Source organism: Vicugna pacos, chromosome 9, assembly GCF_048564905.1.
Source record: "Vicugna pacos chromosome 9, VicPac4, whole genome shotgun sequence".
In the NCBI taxonomy this organism is placed as follows: Eukaryota; Metazoa; Chordata; class Mammalia; order Artiodactyla; family Camelidae; genus Vicugna; species Vicugna pacos.
In genome coordinates, this window is record NC_132995.1 from 10,920,725 (window position 1) to 10,939,994 (window position 19,270).

At 50.5% G+C, this 19,270-nt stretch overlaps 2 protein-coding genes across 4 annotated transcripts; one reads left to right on the forward strand and one right to left on the reverse strand.

Moving 5' to 3' along the window:
- The first annotated feature begins 340 nt into the window (after window positions 1–340).
- EXOSC5 (exosome component 5) lies at window positions 341–8,364 on the forward strand. The gene is made up of 6 exons (XM_006214984.4): window positions 341–586; window positions 4,006–4,119; window positions 4,613–4,734; window positions 5,956–6,096; window positions 7,081–7,170; window positions 7,921–8,364. Exons 1-6 carry the CDS (start codon window positions 439–441, stop codon window positions 8,011–8,013), a joined length of 708 nt encoding a protein of 235 aa, XP_006215046.1. The 5' UTR covers window positions 341–438; the 3' UTR covers window positions 8,014–8,364.
- On the reverse strand, window positions 2,461–14,215 carry TMEM91 (transmembrane protein 91). Of its 3 annotated transcripts, none has more exons than XM_072967006.1 (4): window positions 14,038–14,215; window positions 12,784–13,022; window positions 10,894–11,043; window positions 2,461–3,285 (listed from the first exon to the last, which is right to left on the reverse strand). In XM_072967006.1, exons 1-4 carry the CDS (start codon window positions 14,048–14,050, stop codon window positions 3,217–3,219), a joined length of 471 nt encoding a protein of 156 aa, XP_072823107.1. In that variant the 5' UTR covers window positions 14,051–14,215; the 3' UTR covers window positions 2,461–3,216. The 3 variants fall into 3 exon arrangements, with proteins under 3 accessions (XP_072823107.1, XP_072823105.1, XP_072823106.1); XM_072967004.1 differs by lacking the exon at window positions 2,461–3,285 and adding an exon at window positions 10,026–10,362; XM_072967005.1 differs by lacking the exon at window positions 2,461–3,285 and adding an exon at window positions 10,026–10,362 and having other exon boundaries at window positions 13,934–14,215.
- Between the last annotated feature and the right edge of the window lie 5,055 nt (window positions 14,216–19,270).

The window sequence follows — 19,270 nt, forward strand, 5'->3', positions numbered from 1 at the left end:
TCATGAGCCTGACTCAAATGCCAAATTACCCTGCCAAGAAACCACCTGCTACTAGTCCTGTGGTCTGTAGGACACATATGTAGGGGGATAAAACAATACAGCTTCCCCCAAAGTTACTCAGACCGCCTCGTCGTAGTTGTTTCTGTAACAGGCAAAGAAGAGGGCAATCTGCCTAGAGCCCCAGTGTTTCAGGGCCCGGGGGCCTCGGGTAGGACGAGCTCATGCCAAGGCCCGCCCTCTTTTCTCTTCTGTCCAATGGCTTTCCTGGACTTTCGAGGGGGGAGTGGGAGAGACCAGATTGTTAGTAAACGCGGAGCCACGTGTAGGCACGGATCCTGGAGCCGCCGGCGGCGCGTGCGCACTGGGTACGCAGTGTGTACGCAAGCGCGCGCTTCTGTGCGGAAGCGAGAATCCCCGCTGCACGTGGGGTCCGGGGCGATGGAGGGGGCGATGCAGAATGAAGCCAAGATCTGCGCTGAGTCTAAAACAGAGTCCGGCCCTCGGGGCCCCGGCTGTAGCCTCCGGCACTTTGCCTGCGAACAGAACCTGTTGTCCCGGCCTGATGGCTCTGCCTCTTTCCTGCAAGGTAAGAACTTAACCCAAGTGGTATTCGTTTGAGGGGGTGGTTACAGTGTACTCTGCTAGCTGGTAAATAACCCTCCTGGACTGGTGCGGTTCTTACCCGGGTGGATACTACTGCATACGCCAGCAGACATACCTCTCCCTCCCGACTAGAAAGGAGATATCTCCACTTGGTAAGTAGTGCTCAAAATGAAAGAGGGGCAGACCTCCTCTTAAGAACGAATACTCGGAATAGGGAAAATCTCTTCACCTGGGTAACTGTCTCCCTTGACTAGGTTCCTTCCCGGCCTCCCACACACCAACCGTGGGTCCATACATCCCAGACTGAGGCAAGCCCATTTGTTTGCATAAATACCCGGTAGTCTGGCAAATCACCACTACGAGTTTAATTACTCCCTAGATACGTGGCAGATCTTTTACCCAAGTAAATACTTTTCAGATTGCGGGTGATGGCCCCAGCCCCCGCCCCAACAATTGGATAAATATCCCTTTGCCTGGGATACACAACTCTCCATATATCCCTAAGACTGGGGCAGGTCTTACTTATTAGGTAAATATCCCCTTCCGCTAGCTAAATACCTCTCCAACTAGACTCAACTCCCTGACCTGGGTAAACATTCCTCTGGAGATAGGCCTAAGGATCACCCCTATAAATGCTTCAGGCCCCTCTCTAGGGTATTATCTTAAACCCAGGTACAAAGCCTACTTTCATTCATTCCTTGGTTGAACACCTGCATTTTTGCTAAGTGCTGCTCTAGGGACTGAGAATACACAGATGAAAAAATTTTTTAAATCCCTGCCCTAACAGAGTTTGCATTCCAGTCAGAGAGACAGACAAAAGGTAACTAAGTAAAATATACAGCAAAATACTATGGAGAAAAATACATCAGGGAAGAGGAATAGCGTATGCCAGAGAGGGTTGCATGCAGTCTTAAATAGGGTGTTCGGGAAAGGCCTCACTGAGATGGCACCATTTCAATAAGGACCCAAAGGTAAGGGAACAAACCCTAAAGAGATCAAGAGGAAAGCTTACCAAGCACTGGGAACAACTGGGGTAAAGGCCCTGAGGCAAAAACTTGCCTGGTGTGTTTGAGGAACAGTCAGGAGACAAGTGTGGCTGCAGCAGTGACGGGAGGTTGGAGAGAGGTAAGGACTGCCCGTCATATATGGCCTAATGATGAGAACGGAGCCATGTGACATGATCTGAATATATTTTAACAGAACCTCTCTGGCTGCAGTGTTGACTATAGAGGATCGGAGGGAGGAGGGGGACGATGGTGGCTCAGACCATAGTGGAAGCAGGCGGGTAGTGAGATCCTGGGTGTGTTTTGAAGGTAAAATTGACCAATGTTGCAGATGGTTTGGTTTGGAGGTATGAGAGAGTCAGGGAGAACCCTAATGTTTTTTTCTCCTAGATCAGCTGTGCTAGCTGAAGATGGGTTCAGTTTGGAAGATTAAATTTGCAGTGCTTGGTAGAATCTGAGTGGCAGTGTGGACTGGGCGGTAGTACATATGAGACTGGAATTTGGACTCCGTCAGCTATAGGTGGTATTACAAGCTACCGACTGGTTGGAATTACCACCAAAATTAGTATAGATGGAGAAGAGAGGAGGTCTCAGGACTAAGCCCTGGGTCTTCCAGCTTGTGCAGAGCTAGGAAAAGACACTGAGGAGGAGTAGCCAGTAATGTAAGAGGAAAACCAAGGGAGATCAGTGACCTGGAGCCCAGAGAAGAATGAGTTTGAAATGTAAGGGCCAACCAGCTGCCTCGGTCCTACTGAGAGGCTGCATCACATGAGGATGGGAGTGGCCTGTGGGTTGACAACTTGGACACAGATCCTGGATGGCACTGTCGAGCTGCTCCAGTGGAGTGGTGGGGTCAGGGAGAAAAAGAAAGAGTCTGTGAGTGGAGACGGCTCTTCAGGAGCTTTGCTGTAAGAGGATCAGCTAAATGGGGCTGGAGTTAGATGGATGTAGGGTCCAGAGGGGAGGGAATTGCTGGAGCCATGTCCTGGAGAAGGTGAGAGCGGAGGGACCCCTACGCTCAGGTGAACCACAGAGATGTTACTCATCTGGAGTAACAGGAAGACCCCATTGTGGATCTAGTTCTGTTTGGGTAATTTCCCCCTTCAGGGCACAGCCTCCGAGAGCCAAGAGGAATCCCCCAATTACATGGCAGCTCCTCTTTCCCAACCCCAGTGGGGGGCGGGGAGGCCTCACCCGGGACTTTCCCAGAACCTCCCCCAGGCTGAGCTCTTGCTAAATGCAGCTGCCTGGAGTTTTTTAGAGCTTAAGAACTACTGAGCCCCTTCCATATTCTAAAGCCCCAAAGCCCAGGACCCTGGAGCAGGGTTCTGTGCAGACCTTCAAAAGTGTGTCCCACATGCCTGTGACCTCAGACCCTCTGGTGAGGTTAAAAATGCAAAGCCCCAAAACCTGTTCATGCCAACGGAGGCTGGCCCTCTACGCTGTAAGTTAACTGCTGCGGTGATTCTGATTGCAGGCCAGTGTTTGGAAGCTGTGCTCGAGAGAGAGCTCCATGTCTTCCCTCTACAGGTTGCAGGCGCGGTTGCACATTAGAGCAGCTTGCAGAGCTCAGAGGCTCCTGGGGAAGGGGCCTGGGCATCAGAATCTTTTAAAGCTCCGCCGTGAGTCCAGTGTACAGCCAGGGTTGAGAATTGCATTTGTTAATGGTTCTTTTAACCTAGAATGGAGAATATCAGAGTGTATCAAAGCAGTAATAGTAAGAGTTGTTTTGTGAGGCTTTCATTCCATTTACATACACACAGATGTGTGTGTTGGATCCTGCTCTAAAATCTCTTATGGGGAGTTGCGGTTAGCAAAGCCTGGAAGCTGCTGTTACAGTCCAGTCTCTTCATTTTGCAGATGGTAAAACTGAGGCCCAGGGAAGTGAGCAAAATGCCAGGAGGAAATCAGCAGGAGTCAGGACCCACCCCCAAGACTGTTACCCCTTTCTCTCCACTGCTGCAGAGTCTGGGGACGTAAGCTTGAAGGAAGAGAGCTGGGCTAGGGGAAGCTTTGGAAGGAGAAGTTGGGACCACAGCAGTAAGAGGAAGGAAGGTTAGCGCTTAGGAAGGACTGCACGTTAAAGTTGATAATAATAGCAAAAGTCTGTTGGGCACTCAGCACTTCCCTGGCAGTGTTTTTCTTTTAGATTGTCTCATTTAATCCTCACAGGTAGGGGCAGTGGAGGGTACTGTTATCCTCATTGTGCGGATGAGGAAGTGAAAGCAGAGAAACGAAGCAAGTGTTCAAAGAATCACTGCCAACAAATGGTAGGCCAGAGTGGGGGTGATGTGGGGAGCTCTGGCCACCTGGCTCAGTCCCCACACTGTTAAGTGCCGCACATTGGGCCCCAGAGTCAGGGAAGATGTGGATGAGGCCTCCTGTGCTGTCTCCCCAGGGGATACGTCCGTCCTGGCTGGTGTGTACGGGCCAGCCGAGGTGAAGGTCAGCAAAGAGATCTTCAACAAGGCCACCCTGGAAGTGATCCTGAGGCCGAAGACCGGGCTGCCTGGTAATTGGGCCAAGCTGGATCTTCCGATGTCCACTCTGTTGGGGCGTCTTGCCCGGTGTCTCCCTGACTGCTGTCCCCAGTCTCCACTCCCCCTCTCCCTCCCCTCAGCCATTTCTGTCTCTTTCTCCAGCTCTCTGCCTGAGTCTCTGTGTTCCTGTCACTTCTCTCTCTCAGTCTTCACTTTCCCCTCCTTTCTCCGGGCTCCATCTCTCCTTCTTTCCATTAACCTGTTTTTCTGCCCTTTTACGCTCTGTCCCCCTCACTCCCCAGAGCTGGGCCCATGGGGATGGGAGTAGACAGCAGCACTGGATTTGGGAGCTCTGAGGCTCTCTTTCCCACCAGGAATCCTCTATCATCCATGCAGGGTCTTGTACTAACCAGGGCTGAGACTTGCAGGCCCTTTCCAGAGGGTTTGGGTGGGGCATATGGAGGAAGGTGAGCCAGACGGGAGGGAAGCGCCTGACCACCCCTACCCCTCCCCTGATTTCCCCAGGCGTAGCAGAGAAGAGCCGAGAGCGACTGATCAGAAACACGTGTGAAGCAGTGGTGCTGGGAGCCTTGCATCCCCGCACCTCCATAACTGTGGTGCTGCAGGTTGTCAGTGATGCTGGCTCTGTATCCTTTCCCCCAGGCCACCCCCTCCAGGAAGTCCTCCAGAATCTCTGATTGGCCCCCTTACTGATGGCCATGTATGCACCCTCTACTAGTCTGTTTCACAAGCACCAACTTGTTGTAGAACAGCAGGCACGGCTTGAGTGCTTACTACATGCCAGGCACTGTTCTGAGCACCTTATACCTAACTCATTTAATTTGCACAGTAGGGTCAACTTATAGTTCTAGTAATTGGCAGGGCCAGGACTTGGGCTCAGGCCATCTGGTTCTAGAGCTCAAGGCCCCTAGCAGGTGGGTGTTCCGTTCCCATGTTTCATGTGAGGAAACCGAGGCCCAGAGAGGGGAGTTTGCTTGCTCAAGGTCACGTGGCTGGAAGGCAGCAGAGGCTGAATTCACACCCAGGCCTATCTGACTCCAAAGCCTGTGCCATTGACCTCTGTTCTGACCCTGAGCTTGGATTTGAGGTTCAACACTGGAGGAGCCCTAAGCAGGCAGAGCAGTTGGTTCAGCAGCTCAGCCTTGAAAGATCGCTGTGGTTTGGGTGAGAAAGGTGGAGGCCAAGGACCAGAAACCAGCCTTTCTAGAAGGCTCTGCTGGTGCATGGCCCTGTGCTGGTCAGATACTTCATAGACGGGGAAGAAGAGATCTGTTGTGAACCCATTTTACGGAAGGGAGGTAATGTAGGGTCAGTGGCAGAGGTGGGACTGACTGACTGTAAAGCTGGGCCCTTATCTGCCACATTAGGCCTGGGGAGGAGAGACTTGAGGAACCTGAGGTGTGGCCAGCTGTCTGACTCAGGCCACTGCTCACCTCGCACCGCACCCCAACCACACCTCTTCCCCGGACTGTGGGCTCCCAGGATACTGCCTCATCCCTCTGTCACCTGATAGCACCACCTGCTCAATTCCCAAGCTCCAGGCCTGGCCCTGCCACTGCCTCCTTGTGTGATCTTGGAAGGCTTCCGCCCTCAGTTTCCTTGAAGGTTCCTGTCTGTTGCATATCATTATGATTCCTGATTGAGGCTCAGAGAGAGTAAGTAACTTGCTCGAGGTCACAGCTTACGGGTGGCAAATTCAAGTCTGGAACTCAAGGATAGTGGATCCCAGCACTACTTTCCCATTCTGTTTTTTTGTGAGCAATTAGTGATGTCTGCCACAAGCAATAGCAGGGTGAATGGAGGCATGCATGTGTTGTAGAAACTTAACCACTGCCTGTGGCACTCAGCTCCTGGCCTGTTGCCTGAATGCTGCCTGCATGGCATTGGTAGACGCTGGGGTACCCATGCGGGCCCTATTCTGTGGGGTCACCTGTGCTTTGGACTCTGATGGGACCCTCATGCTGGACCCCACAGCAAAGCAGGAAAAGGTAGGTATGAAGGGCAGGGTGGTCAAAGACCTCAGGCAGACGCTCCCTCTCCTCCTCTAGGCCTCACTTCTCCAAAACTGTTGGCTTGTTCCACCTCAGTCCCAACTGGCGAGCTCTGCTCTGTTCATCTGGGCAAGTGCTAGAAACCCAACTCTAACCCATCTAAGCAAAAAGGGAGTTAATTTTAAGAGGCTGAAAATCAAAAGCAAAGGAGGAGAGAACTTTTTCTCAAGTGCACAGTGTGCTAGGGCTCTGGTTATTCACAGTTATTTGCCCAGGACTGTAACAGTCACATCCAGTCAGGAAAGCAGAAACTCCTTGGGGGATTTCAGACAGAGGGAATTTAATGCTGGGACCTGGTTACAACCATGTTGGAAGAGCTGCAGGAGCAAAACGGAAGAAGGGAGGCCACCCAGAGATTAGAAGCCTGAAGGCAAGTCCTAGTCTGTGCTGTTGGAGACACTGGTGCAGTTGGAACTAGAAATGGTCTGGCTTTGCACCGGCTGCTGAAGTCCAGGGCCCAGCCCACCTCCATGGCTACTGTGGCAGGTGGTGTACCCCAAACTCCTGCTGCAGGGAGGACCAAGATTCTGCTCTCCCTCCTTCCAGTATTCCCCCAGATTACTGGTAGAATCTTACTGGTGGAAGAATCTGGGAAACAGAATTTGCTGGCTTCCAGCCCCAGGGGTACAGAGCACTGGAGGGAGGCTGGAAGGCACCAGGGAATGATGGGCACTGTGGCTGCCCCTGTGGCACAGGAGACTGTGCTCAGAAGCCCCTGTCAGAACCGTGTGGTGGAGTCTGGCGTGGGAGGCAGTTATCCAGGGAAGCAGGGAAGGAATGATATGTAGGGGGGGGGGAACCACACACACTTGATACATAAGTGCCTGGCTGGGAGAAAAGCAAGCCCCTTCTTTGGGACCAGGTGAGATTGTGTCTGAGGTGAGAGTCCCAGGTCCCCCACCTTGTACCCCTCGTCCCTAGGAGGCCCGGGCAGTCCTGACGTTTGCACTTGACAGCGTGGAGCGGAAGCTGCTGATGTCCACCACCAAGGGGCTCTACTCCGATGCTGAGGTACCAGCGTGTGATTAGGGGTGACTGTCAGATCCCTCCCTCCCACGTAACGTCAGGTCCTGTCCCAATCCTCAGAGGCTTAAGGCGAGCTCCTTCCCTACATCCCTTCTGTAAAGAGGAGTGTTCAAACTTTGTAGCCATAGAAACCTTTGTGGGAATTTTAAAGGGAAGCCCAACTTATGAGAATAGAAGAAGGGCTCAGGTTGAAATCAAGAGGTAGGGGCACCTGAAGGCCTCCCAGCTTCCAGCCCAGAGCTGTGCACCTTGGAGTTTGGAATGTCTGAAAAACAGTTTGGCAACTGTTGGATCAATTGGTCTCCAAGAGCATTTCCAACCTGGCCCTCCTGTGAATCCAGGCATACGTGGCAGTAAAGATCTGGGGTGTCTCAGATCCCATGGCTTGTAAGACTGATGTCACAGGGCCTGTGGCTCTAAAATTCCAAACTCTGTCTCCAAAGCTCAACAAGGTTGGGGTCACTTCCAGGGGTCAGGATGCCCTATCCCCTTGGTCTGAGGGCTTGGAGCTGCAGGAATCTGACCCCTGGAGCCTTCCCCTTGTCTTTTTTTCTCCTTTTCTCCTCTCGGGAGCCCATGCAGTCGGGGAGGAGGGGGTGCACTTGGAGTAATCCCCACACCACCTGCCTTACTTGCGGGGAGCTAGGTTTGGGGACTCTGGGAATCAGGTGGGGCCTGGGGGAGCCTCCAGGGGGCAGGCCCGGGCCCTGAGCACTGACCTGTCTCCCCTCCCAGCTCCAGCAGTGCCTGGCAGCAGCCCAGACCGCCTCCCAGCACGTCTTCCGCTTCTACCGGGAATCGCTGCAGAGGCGTTACTCCAAGAGCTGAGGCAAGAGCTGAGGCAAGCCGGGGCAGGGCGCCCCTCCCGCCACTGCCACCTACCACCTCCAGCGACAAATAAACCAGCAGCCTGGCCCTGCCTATCTGTCATTGTGTGCCGGAGTGAGCTGGTCCCAGAGCTGCAGGGACCCCCAACCTGCTAGTCAGTCCCTGGGCCCGTGGGGGGAGGTGGGTACAGACCCCACCCCGCCCCCAGGAAAACACTACTAGGAGTGTGCATTTATTGAGTGAATCTACTCATTCTAACCGTCCCATAAAGTGGGGCTGTTACTGTAGCCTCCAGGTCCCAGGTTCCAGGAGCAGTGAAGTGATGGACAAATAAAGTTGGTGTCTGTTGAATGGTGGTAAATGTTATTTTAAAAAGGGGTGGGGCCGGGAGAGGGGTTTTGGCGGGTTCGTTTGAGGAGGGCAAATTTAATACATCAGTCAGAGACACCTTCATGGAAAGGGGGACATCCAAGGGAAGCCCAGGAAGAGGGCAGGGGCAGGCTCAGGAACTCACAGATATGTGGGGGGAGGACCCCTGACAGAGACCTGCAGAGGTTCAAGGGCTGGCAAGATGGCCAGTGTAGCTGAAGCAGAATGAGGGTGGAGGAGGGAGGGGTGCTCAGGGAGGTAACAGGCCTTCTGGGCCTCAGGGGAATCTGGTTCTGAGTCTTAACTACCAGGGGTCACCACCTAATTAGCGGTGGAGCATGGGTCCCACTGAGTCCAGACCCAGAGCCCTCACCATTCAGACAAACCCAGGAGATGCCAGCGCACTCTGGACCACGGTTCCCTCTGTGAACCAAAGTGGCTGAGGCCTGTTGGTTCTCAGGGGTGGGAGCACCCCCTAAGGGGCTTTTGGAAATGGGTATATTTTTAGTTTTGATTTGACTGATCACAACCCTCGTATTTAGGGAATAGGAGCCAAGAACATCCTTCAGGAGTGTTCCCACCGGTGGGCCACATGGTTGCCAGATCCTGTCTGCCACTGACACTTGGGGGTGCATGGTGAAAGTGACACGCTGGGGGGCCTTCTGCACACTTCACACTTGAACTGGCTCAAGTGGTGCCCACAATTGCCCCTTTGGGCAGGTGTCATTTTCATCCCCAGTAACCAAGAAGGAAATGCATAAATACCTAGCTTAAAATTATGATCCGTGAAGACACTCAGGAGGGCACAAATGGGGAACAGTATTTCCTCCTAGCGAGATTAAACGGCATTAAATGGAGTGAGAAAACTAAACCACTGTCGCCTTGTTGCTTGGTGTTATCAGGCCCCATTTAACGTGCTTCTGCTAAGTGTTCATGGCAGACAGCTGTTTTGCCTGCCTTTGATGCCTTAAGGCTCCATCCGTCCCAGCCTCCCAGTCTTGGGCCACTTGAGGGGGCTGCCTCCTACCCCAGGAGGGCCAATGAGAGAGTTCCTGAGGAACAGGACCTCTGGGGTACCTGAGCTACCTGGGGCCATTTTTCTCTCCCAGAAGGGGGAGCCTGCACAGTGAAGCCAACAGGAGAAAGGAGGGCCAAGAGATGGGGAGACCAGACCATTTCATTTGAGCCCTGAATACGGTACTGTGTCGGCTTTCTTGCCCTTTCTTGGGCAAGGCAGGCCTTGTTGGATTTCTGCCATTTGCTGTCAAAGGAGCTCAGAGGGAGGCTGCGGTTTACATGTATGACCCACAGTCTTCGGGTCTGTTTCAGGTGTTGGGGGAAATAGTCCCATTTTGCAAATGAGAAAAAGAGGCTCAGAGAGAAGGGACTTGGGCAGAGGTTACACAATGAACATGGAGGAGTGAGGACTTGGAACCTGGCTTTCTCTAATTCTACCGACCACCCATGCTGTGAGGAGAATATTCTGCAATTTGGAAGCCCTCCGGATTCCCCCTTCTCTAGCTCTGAGGTGTCAGGGGGCACCCTGGGGACAGCCCGTCACTCTGGCCCGCCCCCTCCAGGGGTCAGGCGCCGCCAGCCCCTTCCACCTTCCCACACACACAGACAGACACAGGTTTGGCGGCAAGAGTGTCTGGTGTTTAATCGCTCTTTGCGGCCTCCAGGAAGCGGGGCGGGGGTGGTCCGGCGCCCTCCCATTTCTGGACGCTACCGCCGCCGCCTCATCCACCCGGATTCTCCACTCCGACCGCGGCCGCGCTGGGCGGCCAGCCTCTGGGTTCACAGTGGGGGCCGCAGGGGCAACTAGGGCGGGTCCCGGGAGGCGAGGTAGGCGGCCAGGGTCACCAGGGCGGCCGCGTATGTGCACACGCCCAGCCCGACGGCCAGGACCCCCAGCAGGAAGGCGCGGCGGGAGGCGGCCCCTGCCCCCTGGACGTCCCCCTTGGCCCAAGCCTTGTTGGTCTGTGGAGGCGTTGGGCAGCGGTGACTCAGGCATCCCCGCAGCCCAGCTCCTCCCCCACCCAACACACCCATGTATTCACTCATCTATTCCAAAAACAGATGGAGCAGCTACTGTGGGTCGGGCACAGTTGGGCACTGGGGAATACTGCGTGACTAATAAAAACATGTATATATGACCATATGCCACAGTTCTAACTCTGAGCCTCACAATGGACCTGAGGCAGGAATTATTCATTCCCATTTTATGGATGAGGAAAATGAGGCACAGAGAAGTTGAATGGCTTGCCCACAACCTTACCAGAGAGCGGCAGACCTAGGATTTGAGCTCAGGTTCTTAACCACCCCTCTGGGCTGCTTTCTGTGAAACATGCCTCATTTTACCCCTGAATGTTTTTAGATGATGAATACTTATCTCCATCTCTCCCCCTCCACCTGCCCCCTCGCAAGCATAACTCCTCTGTTTTGTTTTATTTTTAACGCATTTTTCTTTTTTAATCCAGTCCCCTCCCAACCCCACACCCACAGACTGACCTTCTGGGCCAGGCAGAAGGCGGCGATGCCCACAGGCCAGAAACAGCACAGCATGGAGAAGACAGCCAAGCCAAGGTGGTCGTGGGGTAGGAGTGGGGAGAGTAGGCCGCCCCCATCCCAGTCCGAGTCACTGTCACTGGATGACACATCCTATGGGCAGGAGACGGCCTAAGTGGGCATCTCCACCCATCTTCCCTGCCCCCAAAGACACCAAGAGAGAAAAATGTTCCAAGAGATAGGCTCCTGACTTGTCTAAATCCTGGATCCCTCTGCGGGGAGGCTCTAGACCTTGTCTCCAGAGAAAAGCATCACCCACACTCAAAAGCTTTGAGTTCAGTTCCAAGGAGTTCACAAGTCCAATCACGGATACTATAACTGCTTAAAAGCTCTGAATTAAAAATCTCTGAAGTGAAGACAGAAACCAATGGGGACAGGAAACTGTAACAAGATGGAGATTAGGGGTGCCAGCTCTGGCGGCCTAAATTACTAGGACAAACCTGTCAGCTGAAACTACAGGTTCTAAGTTAAAAACAATTTGTTTTAATTTTGCATCAAATAGCTCACAAGACTTTAAGGAGTTACTGTAAGGCCAAAACTGAAGTGAAAATCAAGGTTAATTTAACAGAGAGGTCAAATGAACAGAGAAGGCCCCTTCTGCCCTGCAGCTGACACAAGTTAACCAAATCCTCTTTGGAGGAAGGCACTTTAATTCTAGGCCTCAAAGTAATTTTTCCTAAAAACAGTGTTTCAAATACAATGACCAGCACACAAAGATAACTAGGCACACAAGAACCATGGATGAGAACTGGCAGAAGTAATAAGGCCCTCAAAGTCTTCAATTAATGGAATTATCAGACACATATACCAAAGGGAAGCTTACTGCCACAATGTGGCAGGCTGTGTTTCCAAAAATGGCCACAACCACTCTCCCATCCCACATGCTCTTCTTCCAGTGTGACTGATAATCTTCCCATCAAGGGGTGAGGTCTATGTCCACTTTCCTCGAGTCTGGGCAGGCTGTGACTCACTTGTAATTGATAGAATGTGGTGGAAGTAATGCCACACGACTTGTAAGCATAAGTCAGAAAAGGTAGTCAGCAGCTTCTGTTTTGCTGAAACACTCATGCTGGAGGCTGGAGGCACACAAGAAGTCTGACTGCCCTGAAGCTGCCATGCTGTGAGCCCAAACCAGCCCACCTGGGGAGACTCATGAAGAAGCCCTGAGATTACATCAAGAGACAGAGATCCAACCAGACCCCAGCTACTTCAGACCCTCACTGTTCCAGCTCTAGCCACTGGCTGACCACAACCTCATGGAAGACCCTGAGGCAGAGCCACTCAAGTCCTTCCCAAATTCCTGACCCATGGAAACCATGAGCCATGATAATGATTATTGTTGTTTTAAGTTGCTAAGTTTTGGAGTGTTTTCTTATACAGTAATAGCAACCGGAAAACCATGTTTAGGAAATAAAAGGCAAGCTTGACAATATGTCCAAGGAATAAGAAATTATAAAAAGTGACATTAATTGGAAAAAAAAAAGAGAGAGAGACCAGGGACAACAGAGGCACAGAGATGCATTGGCTTAGGAGAGAGATGGACAGATAGAGAACACGAGGGTCAGAAGTCAGAGGGAAGAGAAAAAGAGACAAAGGGAACAAGGATGAGATGAATCTGGAGAGAAAAAGGTAAAGCAACCGGGGGAGAAGGAGAATAGGAAGAAACACAACTGGAAACCAAGGAAGGCCACACACAGTTGGGAACTGAGACTGGAGGCCAAAGGCTGGTACTCCAGCTGCCAGCCTGCCAGATGTTGGCCGTAGCTGGGTTTGCCCTCCAGCTCCCTCCCCTATCTCCCACTAAGGAGCCCACCTTAGTGATGCTGCTCTTACCTCAAGGTCAGGGGGCCCTGGATCCCCTAGGCCAGCGCTCACAGAGGGAAGAGATGGTGGCAGAAACTGCCAACCCCTCAGCGATTCCGCAAAGGCTGTCTCTCGAAAGGGAGGCCCCAGATCAGGCTCACCAGGCTTCTGGACAAGGGGCTCACTGCCTACACCCACCAGCAGAGGCTGTTGGAGCTCTCGAAGACTGGGGCTGTCCATGGCTGGAGAGAGGTTCCCAGAGGGAATTCCTGGGGGTAGGGGAAAGAAAAAGACAAGTTGTAAAAGTCGCACCTTCATCCTTCCCCTGACTCCTGGCTTTGGAGAGGCTCCAGGCAGAGATTAGGTAGCTGACTGATCTTCAGACCCATTTTACAGATAGTGAAACTGAAGCCCAGAGAGTAAAAAGAGTTTCGTCCAAGTTGTGACGAGAACTCAGGAATCTGGACATTCAGTTCTGGGCTACTCTCTCTTCAGGTCAAAACCACATACCTGTTGCACATTTATTCCAAACCATGCCTTACACACCTACTTGGCCAACGAACTTCACAACCATACTGGGTTCACACTCCCATCCCTCTCCCCCACGCCCATCCCCAATTATGCGTAGTTCACACACCCTCTGTGGCCCCCAAGCCTTTACATTCTCAATCCCCAAGTCCCCTGCCACACGTACCCATCCAGGCAAGCCCAACACCCCCTCCTCCTGTGCACATTCATGTCCCAAGGGACTGTTTGCATACTTGCCCCCCAAAAATAAGCTCGCAGAAAACACCTCTCTGGAGCCCCAAGCTTCTCACACACTCATCCAAATAACTCCTTGCACCTTCATCCTAATCCCCCCAGGATCAGATTCCCCCAGATACACATATATACACAGGCTTCCCTCACATGCAGCCTGGACACTCTCCCCTGTTCCCACCCATCACCTTCCTTGTACACCTGCCCCAGATACCCAGAGCCACACACCCCTCTCCTACTCCAGCCACATCCATGACTCACACCTACCAGCTCCCTAAACACCTCACCAGAATCCACCTTTGCACACCTCCCCCATAACACCCGCAAACCACACGTACACACTCAACTCAACCAGAGAATATTCTTCTTGCCCTCACGATCCCCCTGAGGGGTCCCCAAGTCTCCCGCCCTCAGTACAAACCTGCCTTGAGCCGATTTCCTCACCAAGGTTTTGCCTCCGGATCCCCAACGCCAGGACCCGGGGGAAAGCGGTACCCGCCCCCCTCAGCTGAGCCCCTCACTCACCGCCCACGGCCATAGGCCGAAACCTCTTGGGCCCCCTGCACAGACACCCGCCCCGACCCTGCCTCCCGAGGTGGGGGAACTCCGTGAACCTCGCTTTCCCCGGGGCCGGGACCGGGGCCTGGGGGCGCGGGGTCTGTGCGCGCCGCTCGGCGCCCCTCCCAGCGCCCCTGGCCCGCAGCGCGCGGGGGCGGGGATGGGGGCGGGGCGGCGGGCCCCAGGCTCCGCCCTCCGCCGAGCCGGGGAGGGGGCCTTGAAGGCCGACGTCAGCGCCCGGCGTGGGTCCCTGCTACCCCGGGTGTGGAGGAGCAGGCGGCAGTCTCTGAGCACAGACCCTCCCGAACCCAGACCCAAAAGCTGTAGGACGGTGGAGGGGGCGCCCCAATTCTCCAGGGCCTTCCTGGCTTGGCCCCGCCTCCACCCCACTGTCCTCCCCGCTGCCCAGCAATAATAACGGCAACCACAGCTAACTGTGGGCAAGGTTCTTAGTGCTTTACACATACACGTACACGTTTATTCCTAAGAACGATCGTTGATTGTCCTGTTGTGTCCAGGGGGAAACAGGCGCAGAGAGGTTAGGATTTGCCTACGAGCACGCCGCGGGGTCACTGAGTGCAGACTACATCCGGCCCCTGGGTTAGATGGCCTGCATTATCATCTCATGGATTCCTCTAAGTAGCTCTATTCCTATCCCTATTCTGCAGATAAGGAGACTGAGGCTCAGAGATGTGTGCTCACTTGGCCAAGGTAAACAACTGGTACTAGGATCCACCAGCAGTTTGCAACCCAGGGCTGTATTTCTTGCTGGCCCAAGGAGAGGGGAGAAAGCAGAGGCAGCAGGTGAGGTGGAGGCTTTCAGGGAAAGGGTGGGGAGGTGGGAGTGGGCCAGGAGTGGCGTGCTGCATATCAAGTGGTACAGGTGGTGGTTATGAGGCAGTGTTTGGACCCACACAGACCTTTCCTTTCCAGGCTCTTCAAGGCACCTGCTATATGACCTCTGGATAATTGCATCACCTTTCTGAGCCCCCAGTTTCTTCATCTGTAAAGTGTAGTAAATATTCCCTGCCTCTTACATGTGATAATATATATAAAGCACTTAGATTAGGTGCCATAACAAATGTCCAACTTCTGCCCCAAACTAGGCACTCTGAACATGTCTGGTATTTAGGAACATAATTATTTATTTCCATCTTCATCAGTCTGATTAGAGGACTTCTCACCCTGCCGGCCTCCACCTCCTTCAGGGAGCCCACCCAGCTTGCATTGGCTTCCCTTTCTCGGAAGCCTTCCATCTCACCAGTCCCAGACAGCCAAACTGAAGGATTCCCTTCCTGATGTGGAGCCGGCCAGAGTTCCCTTGCTCCAGGGCTCTGGGGCTCCGTGCCAAGAGTCCAGACGCTGGAGCTGGCACAGGCCCCACTCCCGGGGAGAGCAGATGGTGTCTGGAAGTGCACTTGGCTCAGCCAGAGTTTCTGGCAGACAACAGGCGGGGAGATCCACGGAGGGAATATGAGAGAACTGTTTTATGGGGAGAGAGACCCTGTTACTCTCTGTCTCCTTAACCTCTCTTTTATTGCTTATATTTCTGTTGTTTGTAGTTTGAATCCTCCCACATCAGTGTCAGTTCCAGCCAGGCTGGGATTTGATCTCTTTTGTTCACTGCTGTGCCTCAGGGCCTAGAACAGTGCCTGGCACAAAGCAGGGCTTCAATACATATTTGTGGGGTGGGGGCATGAATTCCCACCAGCCTGTTTTTTTTTTTTACCAAATCTCTGAGCAATATAGGTCCCTCTGACTCCCTTGTCCACCCTAGAGATTTATTCATGTCCAGTAGATCTCTCTGGCTACCATCAGCCTTGTATAGTCAGTCTCCCCAAGATACCACAAGAGACCCTGGCCTCTTGGAGTTTGTGATGGTCGTGGAATATTAAACATGAGATTCCAGCCAGGATCATCAACAGAAGCCTAAACACTGACTGAAAGTTTGATGAGGAACAGAATATTTATTTAGTCTCAAAGTATGCTCCCACAGATCATATATTTATTATAAAGGGAAAAAAATAGTAATAATGGACAATATCACTGTAACCAGGAGATAGAAATTAACATCAGTATTAGGACAAATCAACATTGTGTCCCTCCTGATATACACTGAGGACACAACATCATTTCTGTGATTTTTCTGCCAAAAATGCATCATCTGAATCTAATCATGAGAAAACATGGGACAAAGCCAAATTGAGGGACACAGTATAAAGTAGCTGGTCTATACTCTTCAAGAATGTCAGTGTCATGAAAACCAAAACAATAACAAAGATTTAAAAGCTGGAAGCCTGTTCTAGATCAAAGGTGACTAAGGAAACATGACAACAAAACACAAAGTGTGATCCCGGAGGGAGAGCAGATGGTGATAAGGTGTGTTATTGGGACAGTGGGCGAAATCTGAATATACAATATAAATTAGATGATAGTTTTGCATCAATGTTAAATTGATACTTGGGGAAATGTTAAATTGGTATTTTGGTTATATAGGAGAATCCTCTTGTACTTAGGAGAATTTTACTGTTAGAAATAATGAGTTATGGGTATAATATATATGTATATATCTGTATATATATACACACACATAAAATCAAGCAAAAGAATTGAACAAAAATTTCACAAAAAGAGGAAATCCAAGGGAGCAATGAACATTTAAAAAGTTACTCAACTAGTCATCAGGGAAATGCAAATTAAAATCACAATGCGATACCAGTACACACCCACCAGAACAGCTAAATGAAGGAACATACCACCAGGAAATGTTAGTGAGGATGGGGTGGGTAGGGCTCTCATACACTGCTGGTGGGCATCCAGATTGGTCCAACCACTAGGAAAACTTGTTGGGCAGTTACTACTGTAGCTGAACATATCCTATGACCCAGCAATTTCACGCCACTCAGATCTGAACATATGTCCACCAAATATATGTCAACAGATGGATAAATAAAGTGTGGCATCTTCACATAGAGGAAACTATACAGCAATGAGAATGAAAGATCTACAGCCATATGCAATAGTGTGGATGAAGTTCACAAGCAAAACACAGCCAAAGACAGCAGACACGAAACAATACATACTGTGCGACTTTATTTCCATAAAGTAAAAAACAGGCAAAATTAACCCATATTGTTAGAAATCCAGTTAGTGGTTTCCCTTGGGGGCATCTTGGAAAAGGCATGATGGGCATCCTAGGGGGCTGGTCATGTTCTTTACATGGGCTGAGTTCTGGTTACCAGGTTCATTCAGTTCATGAAATTTAATCCAGCTGTTCATTTATGATTTGTGCACTTTACTGTACATATATTATACTTCAAAACACTTATTTTTGAAAAAGAGTGAGTTAGATCTTTACATACTGATGTGGATAAATTTCCAAGATGTATCACTGGGTGAAAAATGCAAGATATAAAACAATGTGAATAGTCACTATTAATCAGTATGGCACTTCCTCAAAAACTTAAAAATAGAATTACCATATGACCCAGCAATTCTACTTCTGGGTATATACCCTAAAGAACTGAAAGCAGGGCTTTGAAGAGATATTTGTACACACATGTTCACAAGAGCATTATTAACAATAGCCAAAAGGTGGAAGTAACCCAACTGTACATTAACAGATGAATGGATAAAGAAAATGGGCTGAATATTATTCAGCCTTAAAAAGGAAGAAAATTCTGTGCTGATCATTTTGTAATGTATAGAAATACTGAATCATTATGTTGTATACCTGGAACTAACATGGTGTTGTAGGTCAATTATACTTCAAATTTAAGTATATAATTATAAATAAAGAATATAATTATAAATAAATAAAAGACTGCTATATAATTTTTTTTTAAAAAAGGAAGGAAATTCTGACATGCACTACAGCATGGATGACCCTAAAGGACATTATGATAAGTGAAATAGACCAGTCATAAAAGGACAAACAATGAATGATTCTACTTATATGGGCACCTAGAGTTGTCAAATTCATAGCAACAGAAGGTAGATAGGTGGTTACCAGAGGGCTGGAGGAAGGGAGGGATGGGGAGTTTTTGTTTAATAGGTACAGAATTTCAGTTCTGCAAGATGAGAATAGTTCTAGAGACTGGTTGCACAACTGTGTGCATGTACTTAATGCCACTGAATTGTACACTTAAAGACAGTTAAAATGGTAAATTTTATGTTATGTGTATTTTATCACAATTTTGAAAACCTTAAAAGTAAAAAGTCCATCAATAAGTACTCAGCGTGCTTATTGTAAAACACGTGTGTATGTCATTTCAGTTACAACAACAACGTCAACAATAAAAACCATCAATAATAGCAAACATTCATAATGCTTCCTTTGTGCCAGGCACTATCCTAAATGCATTAGGCATTTGTATTAGTTATTACTGCTGTGTAACAAATATCTCCCCAAACTTACTGGCTTAAAACAATAAACATTTATCATCAGACATAGTTTTTGTTGGTCAGCAATCTGTTGATGACTTAGCTGGCTGGTTCTGGCTTAGGGTGTCATGAAGTTACAGTCAGCATGTTGGCCAGGTGCAACAGTCACCTGAAGATTTGATGTGGCTGAAAGATCTCCTTCCAAGATGGGTCACTCACATGGTGCTTGTTGTTGGCACGGGGCCTCGGTTCTTCCCCACTGGGGTCTCTCCACTGGCTGCTTCACTGCTGTCACAACCTGGTGGCTGGTCTCTCTCAAGCTGAGCCATTCAAGAGAGACATTGAGGGGGGAAGGTATAGCTCAGTGGTAGAGCACGTGCTTAGCATGCACGAGGTCCTGGGTTTAGTCCCCAGTACCTCCATTAATAAACAAACAAACAAACATACAAATAAATAAACCTAATTATGTGCCCCCTCCAAGGGAAAAAAAAAAGAGAGGGAGAGGGAGAGGAGGAAGCCTCAATGCCTTTTATGGCCTAGTCTCAGAAGTCACACACCAACACTTCTACCATATTCTACTGGTTAGAAGCAAGTTACAAAGTGCAGCCTATACTCAAGAGGAGAGAAATTAGGCTCTACCAAGTGAAAGAAGGAGTGTTAAAGAATCTGTGGACATATTTTAAATTAGCTTCATACATTCATTAAATCCTGACAGTAATCTAACAAGGTAGATACCATCACTCACATTACAGATGAGGAAACTGAGGCCCAGAGAGGCTAAAGTTCACACAGAAGGGGCAGAGCCAAGGCTTAAACC

Bases quoted from the DNA above. Each gene is read 5' to 3' on its own strand.
- EXOSC5 (XM_006214984.4), top strand. From the start codon at position 439: ATGGAGGGGGCGATGCAGAATGAAGCCAAGATCTGCGCTGAGTCTAAA. The intron at 6,097-7,080 runs GTAGGTATGAAG...CCTCGTCCCTAG, and splicing joins CCACAGCAAAGCAGGAAAAG to GAGGCCCGGGCAGTCCTGAC. The intron at 7,171-7,920 runs GTACCAGCGTGT...CTCCCCTCCCAG, and splicing joins GGCTCTACTCCGATGCTGAG to CTCCAGCAGTGCCTGGCAGC.
- TMEM91 (XM_072967004.1), bottom strand. The intron at 11,044-12,783 runs GTAAGAGCAGCA...TCCTGCCCATAG, and splicing joins CAGGGCCCCCTGACCTTGAG to GATGTGTCATCCAGTGACAG. The intron at 10,363-10,893 runs GTCAGTCTGTGG...ACGCCTCCACAG, and splicing joins CCTTCTGCCTGGCCCAGAAG to ACCAACAAGGCTTGGGCCAA.